At 43.8% G+C, this 9,802-nt stretch overlaps 1 protein-coding gene across 1 annotated transcript; it reads left to right on the plus strand.

The window, feature by feature from the left end:
- Nucleotides 1-227: 227 nt before the first annotated feature.
- Nucleotides 228-3,829, plus strand: LOC102436764 (zinc finger protein 260-like; the record flags this gene model as incomplete). Its single annotated transcript, XM_014450055.2, is given in 2 exon segments — nt 228-348; nt 2,073-3,829. Coding segments are annotated over 2 exon segments (1,878 nt in total), but the record flags the coding sequence as incomplete, so codon positions are not given.
- Between the last annotated feature and the right edge of the window lie 5,973 nt (nt 3,830-9,802).

Genomic DNA, 9,802 nt, shown 5'->3' on the forward strand with positions numbered 1-9,802 from the left:
GGGCATAGGCTGGGCTGAGGGCCCCCTTCAAGTGCACAAATTTTTGTGCACCGGGCCTCTAGTAGGAATATAAGGAGATATTGACTTTGATGGGACTAAGGCCTGCTGTCTTCCCTGATGTGGGGAGTAGAGGAAGCAGATGGATGTGCCAGGTGGGGAGTGTGACAAACTTGGCATCTCAAGAGAGAATCTTATCATGGGATGTACTGTCCTCATTATGACAGGATATGAACTTTGAGGACGTGGCCATTGCGTTCGCTCAGGAGGAGTGGGAGATCCTTGATGAGGCTCAGAGACGTCTGTACTGTGATGTGATGCTGGAAGTGTTTTCACTTGTATCATTCGTAGGTAAGACCTTCATCTCTCCTAGTGTCCTGAAGTGATGCCCACTCTTTATTTATTCTCCAGACATAGCACTCTCTCTCTCAAAGCAAGACCAAGGGCTCTGCTCATTTCCCCCACTGTCTTGTGAAATGGGCTGTGGCTGCCAGTGCTGAGCTCTCAGAGAGCCCTGAGCAATAGACTCCACAAACTTCCCTAACACCAGTTGCCTTCGGAACTGCAGGAAGTGTCTGGGTGTCAACAGCCTTACAGACAGCTTAATAGGTCCCTCCTGCTCTTCCGCACCCAGGAAGGGTGACTATATCCAGATCCATGGCCTCCACTTCGGCACCTTTTCTGTAGATAAGGACCTTGGTGAATGCCTGTGCCAGGTATCTTCTTTATATACATGAACCAGGGGCTGTTATTGTAAGACTCTCCTTCCATTGTTGTTTGTAATATTACCTTCTGTGAATACTATTGCAAGCCGAATGCAATGCGCAAGTGATGGCTGCTCACCTCTGTTGTCTTTCATTGATACTTGGAATATTTAGTTTGTAGATATTTCTAGAGAAGGAGGTGCAGGGAGAACCCTGGGTTTCTGCAGGGTGAACGTACAGGATGTTCCTAAGGGAAGCCTGGCCTGGCTGAGTGGCAGCTTGGGGGAGGTATGACATAAGGATGGTGTTCAGATTGTACCAGGAACCTGCTCCTGTCTAATGATGTTTGGTGCAAGTTCCAATGGCCACCCTTCATTTATACATTTCCTTTTCCATATTTGACACTTTGCTGGCTTCTCATTTCATCAATGACTTTCTAGCTTTGGATATCTTTGCCTTTGTGTCCTTTTTACATCACCTATTCCTTTGCACATCTCTTTCTGCAGTATTCTACAACATGGACCTATGCAAGTGTTATAAGGAGCACATACACTGAGTGGCCAGATTATAATGACCACCCCATCAGGACTTCATTGACACTTACAAAATACTCAATATTGAAAACTTCCTAAGCAAATACTCTCAAGGTTTTATTATCATTATTATTATTATTATTCTTTGCATAACTAATTCATTTCTTTGTACTGATGGGGTGGTCATAATAATCTGGCCACTCAGTGTACATGCTTAAATACCCCTAAAATACCAGCTACTTGTTTATTGAATTTTACTTGGAATGAGATGTAACCAACCTTCTGCACAGCTTGCCTATGTCACCAGCATAGAAGATCTGATGCAGTGATGGCAAACCTTTTGAGCTTAGCATGTCAGCATTTTGAAAACCCTAACTTAACTCTGGTGCCATGTCACAAATAGAATTTTTCTGATATTTGCAACCATAGTAAAACAAAGATTTATATTTGTGATATTTATTTTATGTATTTAAATGCCATTTAACAAAGAAAAATCGACCAAAAAAATGAGTTTGCATGTCAACTTTGACACACGTGTCATAGGTTCGCCATCACTGATCTACTGAATGCTGTTAGCAGCAGAATGAGCTGGACAGTGCAATTCTCCTCCATGTGCTACTTGTCTTGTTTTTGCTCTATTTCTGCTGAAGTCTCCCTTGTTTTGTGATCTTCAGTGCTCAAGAACTTCAGAGTGACCTCTTACTAATCCATCTTTCAGGTCTTTTATTTTCAGCCAATTGCATTAAACCAATGTAGTATGTGCAACCCACTTTTATAATGGGACTTCCCGCTGTCACCAGAGTCAACATTCATTTTGTCATCATTCCTCTGTTTTCAGGTCCTTGGCGTAAGATGGATGATGTGGAGGCCTACTCTCAGCACAGTGTATCCTTAGGAGATTCTCAGCTCAGGGCTTCCAGGACAGCTACATCCACCCAGAGGACCCATCTGTGTAAGCCGTGCTTCTCAGTGTTAAAAGATATTTTGCACCTGAGTGACTTACAAGTGGTTTACTTTGAGAAGAATGTGTTCTTAAGTGATGCGTGTGTGAGAGACTTGTGTTTCAGCGCAAACCCGCACCAGCAACAGAAGGATGCCAGTGGAGAGAAGCCCTGGAAAGAAGATATGGAGAGTGCCTTGCTTGTGAGGAGTTGCTGCTTCTACTTATCTGGGATGCCTGCAGCTAGCATGGATGCTGGGGAAAACTCTCCAGCCATCTCAGGGCTTCTCCAGCACCAGGCCACTCTTAACACTAAAGAGCCACACAGTAACAATGAGATTTCACAGGAATTTCTCAGTGGAAAAAGACATCACCAGTGGGTGGAATGTGAAAGAGCTGACAGCCAGAAACAGAAAGTTGCTTATCAGAAAGGTCTCTGTTCTGGAGATATGATTTATGAGTATAATAAATGTGGGGAAGTATGTAGACAAATGTTTCACCACCCTCCACATGGGAGAGTTCACACTGGAGAAAAGCCTTATGAGTGCAGTGAATGTGGGATATCCTTTCGTCAAAAGTGTCACCTCACTGTGCACCAAAGAGTTCACACTGGAGAAAAGCCATATGAGTGTAGCGAATGTGGGAAGCATTTCAGAGAAAAGGGTGCCCTCACTAAACACCACAGAGTTCACACTGGAGAAAAGCCATATGAGTGTAGTGAATGTGGGAGGCATTTCACTGAAACGGCTGAACTCACTAAACACTACAGAGTTCACACTGGAGAAAAGCCATATGAGTGCAGTGAATGTGGGATATCCTTTCGTCACAAGTGTCACCTCACTGTGCACCAAAGAGTTCACACTGGAGAAAAGCCATATGAGTGTAGCGAATGTGGGAAGCATTTCAGATTAAAGGCTGCCCTCACTAAACACCACAGAGTTCACACTGGAGAAAAGCCATATGAGTGTAGTGAATGTGGGAGGCATTTCACTGAAACGGCTGAACTCACTAAACACTACAGAGTTCACACTGGAGAAAAGCCATATGAGTGTGGTGAATGTGGGCTATCCTTTCGTCAGAGTTCTCACCTCACTAAACACCACAGAGTTCACACTGGTGAAAAGCCATATGAGTGTAGTGAATGTGGGAAGCATTTCCGTGAAAGGGCTGCCCTCACTATACACCACAGAGTTCACACTGGAGAAAAGCCATATGAGTGTAGCGATTGTGGGAAACATTTCAGAGTAAAGGCTAACCTCACTGACCACCGCAGAGTTCACACTGGAGAAAAGCCATATGGGTGTAGTGAATGTGGGAAGCATTTCAGTGAAAGGTCTACCCTCAATAAGCACCACAGAGTGCACACTGGAGAAAAGCCATATGAGTGTAGTGAATGTGGGAAGCATTTCAGAGAAAAGGCAGCCCTCACTATACACCAAAGAGTTCACACTGGAGAAAAGCCATATGAGTGTAGCAATTGTGGGAAACATTTCAGAGAAAAGGCTACCCTCATTAACCACCGCAGAGTTCACACTGGAGAAAAGCCATATGAGTGTAGTGAATGTGGGAAGCATTTCAGTGCAAGGTCTGCCCTCAGGAAACACCACAGAGTTCATACTCGATAAAAGCCACATGAGTGTAGTGAATGTGGGAAATCCTTTAGTGAAAGCTCTATCCCCAGTGAAGACAAGAGAGTTCACACTGGTGAGTGTAGTGAGTGTGGGATTCCTTTTAGCTACAACTATAACCTGGTTAGACACCTGTAATTTCACACTGGAGAAAAGATGTAAATGTGCAGGGAATGTTTTATTTTTCTCACTAAGTATAAGAACACTTAAGGGGCTCTATGGGACCCATTTACATGAATGTAAACCCCTTTAATGAGAACATACACTCTGCTAGATTCGTCATAAAATTGAGGTACAAGTGAGACTTGAAGGATCTGTGTTGGACTTGCTAACATGTCCAGACCTACAACCCAATGATGTCACTGTGAGTGTTTATCACTAAAGAGATTTCACAGCTAACACCTGCCTCACCTGAGGAGTGTGCATCGGTCACATTCCCTGGGTGCTCAAGAGAATGTATTCTGTGTTCTCGCTTCTGCTTGAGGTAATTATGATTCCTCCAAGCTCTTGGCAGTATCTTCATTCATTTCTCTATGACTAGAAAATGGACCTCACCCAGGATTCATTCAGAGCACCTGTTCTTAGCTAAGCAGTGCTACTACCTCTTTCAGGGACATAGTGGTACTCACATTATGCTTTGATAAATTTTGGGGGTTTTTTATTCACCAACCTGCAAACTCTGTGCTCTCCTCTGCTCTGGTTTATGATCTTTTTTTTAAGGGTGTTTTTATATTTGTGTTGTTATTTATTAGTGCATTATTTTCAACACCAACTACTCTAAACCTGAATTTGCCACACTATGTATTTGCCTCCAGTCATTTTGTAATATTTCTGCTTCCCCAACCCTCCATGCAGACATTGATTTACCTTCCTTTTGAATAGAGTAGTTCATATTTTTCATAAATTTATTGGCACTATAAGGTGAATTCTCTTTAACAAACACTGGCTTCCTTCATGCTACACAGATAGTTTGAGATTTAACACTAACATTTATATAAATAGTTAATGTTTTATTTCTAGAAAATATTGTATTCTATGGATAACCACTTTTACTGTTGAGCTGCCTATGATTTCAGTTATTTCTACGTTTGGGGTTTTATAAATAAAACAGCTCAGAATATTGTATTCCATTCTTTCTACAGATGTATGTCTTATCAAACTGTTCCAGTGTCAGTGAATGTGGTACATTTCAACATATATGGAACTGTGACCTAAAATGGTCAATCACTTTGCCTTCCCACCCACCCAGAAAATTCTATGCAACTCTGCCAGCACATGCAAAGGTTAATCTTTTTAAGTACTAGCCCCATCAATGAGTGTACTGTTAACTCGCTTTTGTTTTAACTTCATTTCCATAAAGATGTTTGATGGTAATGATTTCTTCATGTATTTCTTTCACTGTCTTTATCTTCTTTGTTAAAATGCTGAGGATTTTTTGTTTACTTTTAATCTTAATTTATTATTCTATTCTAACCAATAGGAGGGCGGTGCAGCCTCTATGACATATGTTTGAATTTCACTCAGTCCTCAGTGACTCGACTGATTTTTTGGCCATATGGCATTCTTGGTTTTTGAATTCTATAAACAAAATGGTTTTTCTCAATTTTTACCCTATGTGCGATTTATAGCCCACTTGTACCATACACTTACACATTTAATCTGCATTGTTAATTCTCCACCAGTGTCCTTTAAGTTTACGCATTTAATGATACATTGAAGTCTAGGTTTGTAGTAGTTGAAAACTTCCCTGGTGTAAATATCACCACCACATTCAAACTGCCAAAATGATGGCATTGAACATGGACATAAGATATTTCAGTAGTACATCATTATATTTTACTAGTGACTGGGTGTATGGACTTGTGCACATTGAAAGGAAATTAATTAGAAAATGACAAGTGGGGTGGGACTGGCTGAGACGGGTCCCTCACACCCTAGTGCCAACCTTCCCCGGTCCCTCCCCATTAGGCCGCACCTGGGGCAGCGCCTTGGCTTCAAGGGTGTCTGTGGAATGAGTGGGATCTCTCTGGCAGATGAGGTCCTGCGGCCTGGCCTGCAGGAAATCGGGCCGAAACCAGCTCTCCGATACCTGCTGAGGGGTCCTGGATTATGAGAGGGCAGTTGTCAGGTGACACAACCCAGAATCAGGCTCCCTCCTCTCTGGTTCCGGGATGCGTGACCTGAGAATCGCCGTTGCCTTCCATCACTATCTCTCATCCCAGTGGTTCTGGTATCTATCTATTTTCAGATACATTAATGACTTATTTTACTAAAAACCCCTGATAAGTTTCTCCCTGGCCAGAGAGCTCAGTTGATTAAAGCATCATCTCAGTAGTGCCAAGGTTGTGGGTTCCATCCTCAGTCAGGCTCCATGCAAGAATCAAACAATGTGCTGCCACCAAGACATAGCCGGTGGTTCTGGAGCCAGAGGTGCCACCAGGGATTATTGGACCCAGCAGATGGTCCCTGGATCCAGGCTGAGCAATCTGCATTTCCATCTTAACCGCAGGAGAAAGGGTAGCTGGTCGGTGGAATTCTTGCTCCAGGGACACAATGCTTTCCAAGCTAGCTTGTCTGCAGACTGTGGCGGGGCGCCCACACGCCAGTGACTTCTGCTACATCGTGGCGATTAAGAAGACGGTCCAAGGCCCTCTATGGTCGGATGACGTTTTTGAACGGGAAGCCAAGTATGGCGCTCACAACTAAAGGGTGTCCCAAAATTCACACAAGAAGAAATTTTGATAGAAAACACAGGTTTATAATTAAAAATTGTAAATTTTTTATTGATTCAAAATGTATACAGTATAGGGTTTTGTATGGAATAGCATAACGGGTAAATGGCCTCCACAGCTTTGCTGGCACATACGCAAAGCCATGGTCTTCATTGGTCTGCTCCTGGGCTATAATTGGTACTTGGTAATGCTTATCAAATTGAAGAGATTGAAATCACAGGGTAACAAATATTAAAATCTGATTCAATAAACCAAGTAAAATTGGGCTTTTATTTTTGTCGTTGCTAATGCTCACGCAAAATTCAAATCTTGCGTGAATTTTGGGACGCTCTTTACCACCTCTTACTGGTCACCCTGGAGAGAGGGACAGGTATTTTCCTGTGGGATGCGGAAGGCAGGAAATGCTTTGATTTTCTGAGTACGCACAGTGCCATCAGCCAAGAGCATTGCCACCCCAAGATTGTGGCTGCCCTGAAGAGCCAGGCGGGGAAGCTGACGCTGACCTCGCGGGCCTCCTACAACAACCTGCCGGGCGAAGACGAGGTGAACGTCACGAAGCTCTTCAACTACCACCAGGTTCTCCCCATGAGCACAGACAGGGTGGAGGCCGGGGAGACCGCTTGCCAGCTGGAAGGGCATCCCCAAATGTTATGCCCAGAGTTCGGGGTCCCCAATAATCCACGACCAGGGAGCCTTTTCTGATGCAAAAGCAAAGGGTCTTTTATTCAAGCCTGGGACTTGGTCCCCCCTCCTGCCTCCATTACTGGATGCAAGAGAGAGCCCCGAGTTTCAAGAGAACAAAGAATTTATAGGGCTTGGGTTTGGGGGTTGGGGGCACACTCTGACCACTGATTTGGTCGATTCTGGTTGGTTGAGAGGGCCGGGGGCTAGTGATGCAAGGGCAGGGTGCAGCTAGGGTCTGGTTACACAAAGACAGGAGGTGGCTAGCATACTTTTGGCCTTGGGCTAGTTTCCTTGCATTCCTATTGGCTGAGATAAGGGCTGGCTGAGCAACTGATACATTCTATGGCTTTTGCTTGAAGAGGAGTTAGGAACAAGGTTATCAGCCCCGTTCTGTCCTTTCATTCCCCCCTTGTCTTGGAACTTCCGGCTCAATCATGAGACGGACTGAACTATCAACTGAACTACTTTTATACACTTCTTGACAAATTGGACTAGTCTGTTAATAATGCAAGGGCCGAAAGTCAACAGCATCAGGAGGATTATAAGGGTCCGCTGTCTTCTTGAGGGTGATCTGCAGCGGGTGTGCCTCATTAGCGGTCACCTTCCAGTCAGGCTCCCTGCTGTCCTGGGCACAGAAGGAGCTGGGCTTGTGACCTGGCAAAGACAAACTATAACAAATGGCCCGGTGGAAGGGAAAGAAACCATTTTAGTTTTAACAACCTCTATTGAAATAGGATTTTTCTTCTTAAAATTCCTCTATGGCTATCAAAAAGCCAAATCAAGATTAATTTATCTACTGTATTCAATTTGGTCTGATGTTTGCATAAACACAACAAGAATGGTAACTGACTACCTTTGCTGGAATTTCATGACTGAATCTTAATGTGCACCGTAGGGCCAGGAAGCCAAGCCATTCAGTCGCCATCAGGCCTGCCTGCAGCATCCACTGAGATAGGTGAATCCCTCACCTGTAGCAACTCCACCTGAGCCCACGCTCTAGGCTTTAAGCCCATCTCAGTAGCCCTCCTACTCGTTGCGGCCCAGAGTGAGTGGGGGTTCCGCAGGGATGCAGAGGCATCCTTATTGCTCCCCTTCTACTCTTACCAACCGCCAGTGATGGTAGGGCATGGGCCTGACACTCCAGCACCAGCCATCTTCAGGGCTCCCAAGCAGGATACCAGGCTTTTCCTGTGGCACTCTTATTGGCTTCAAATCTTCAAAGCTCAGACAGGTTTCTTTAAAACATGATATTCCAGTCAAAGTTTCCGGTTGATAAAATTACTATTGAAAACCGGTCTTATTGATTTCATGCAAAGAAATGTATTGCCATGACTTATTAAGCATTGCCAGATTTCAGAGGAATTATATAAGGAGAAAACATACTGATCTGCTCTAAGATCTTCTGATTTTTCTTGTTAGTTCTTTTAACGTTTCTCTTCTCCTTTTTATTATATATACAACCTTTCTAAATTTCATACTTTCAGATTAGCCTTTAAACCTTTTTTTATGTTCTTTAAAAATGCACAACCATGCCTCAGACCTTTCATTCCAAATAGGCTTTTCCCAACTCTCTACAGCTGAGGTTTGTACCATCCCTGACAGTACAGGCTGCCACCTGTTAGCTGTCTCTTAATAGAGACCAAAACCTGATGGGTATTCTTCTTTGCCCAGTTGGGCACCTGCCCTCTTGGCAGCCAGACACCCTCTACTCTTGGGGTTCACCCCACACAGTCCCCTTCCAGGATAGCCAATATATATTCAAACCTGCAAGAGAATCAAAGGTTAATATAACATATCAATACAATGAAACATAATATTGGCATCATGGCCGCTTCAGGCAGCCAAATCCTCCGCTACTAAACATGAGATATGGCAGGGCTATACAAACAGTTTAGGGAGGTGACTAAAGTCCACTCTTTGACCTTTCTATATAAGGTAAAATTGTCCTTGTCTTTCTGAAGCCATGTCTATGAAGATGCAGGCATCATCTGAGTCTATTATACAATTTTCTGCAGGTATAGTCCTTTTCAAGTTGGGGTGAGTCCTGGGGTCGTGAACTTCTTTACCCACATTAAGTCCCCAGGCTTGAAAGGATGTACAGAGTCCGAGGTGGCACTCGCAGGGCATCTCGAACAAGCTTATGGGCTTGTAATTTCTGTAAGAGATCACGTCCAAGTAAGGGGTACAGGCATTCTGGCATGACTAGAAACGAATGAGTTACCGTGTTCTTTCTGAGGTCCACAGTCCTCTTTGATGTCCAAGGAAAAAGGCAGTTTGTCCGGTGGCTCTTAGAACTGGTGCCTTCTTAGATGTTACTGGTCCCATTGGCTCTGTCAAGACTGAATAGGCTGCTCCAGAATACACCAGGAAACTAACCGGGGGTTCTATTTATTTATAAATATTTATACCTAAGTAGACATATAAACATTTACATTTATACCTTTTCAGTGAACAAGTACTTTTACAGTCTTGGGAATTTTGGCAGGTAATAGGAACACTGCCCAAGTCCCCTGATGGTGGCCTGACAAGAACAGATGTGGAGGCCTTTGGCTGGGGGGTATAAAGTCTCCATTCTTCCTCTCTT

The sequence above is a fragment of the Myotis lucifugus genome, unplaced genomic scaffold (genome assembly GCF_000147115.1).
Source record: "Myotis lucifugus unplaced genomic scaffold, Myoluc2.0 scaffold_1683, whole genome shotgun sequence".
Lineage (NCBI taxonomy): Eukaryota > Metazoa > Chordata > Mammalia > Chiroptera > Vespertilionidae > Myotis > Myotis lucifugus.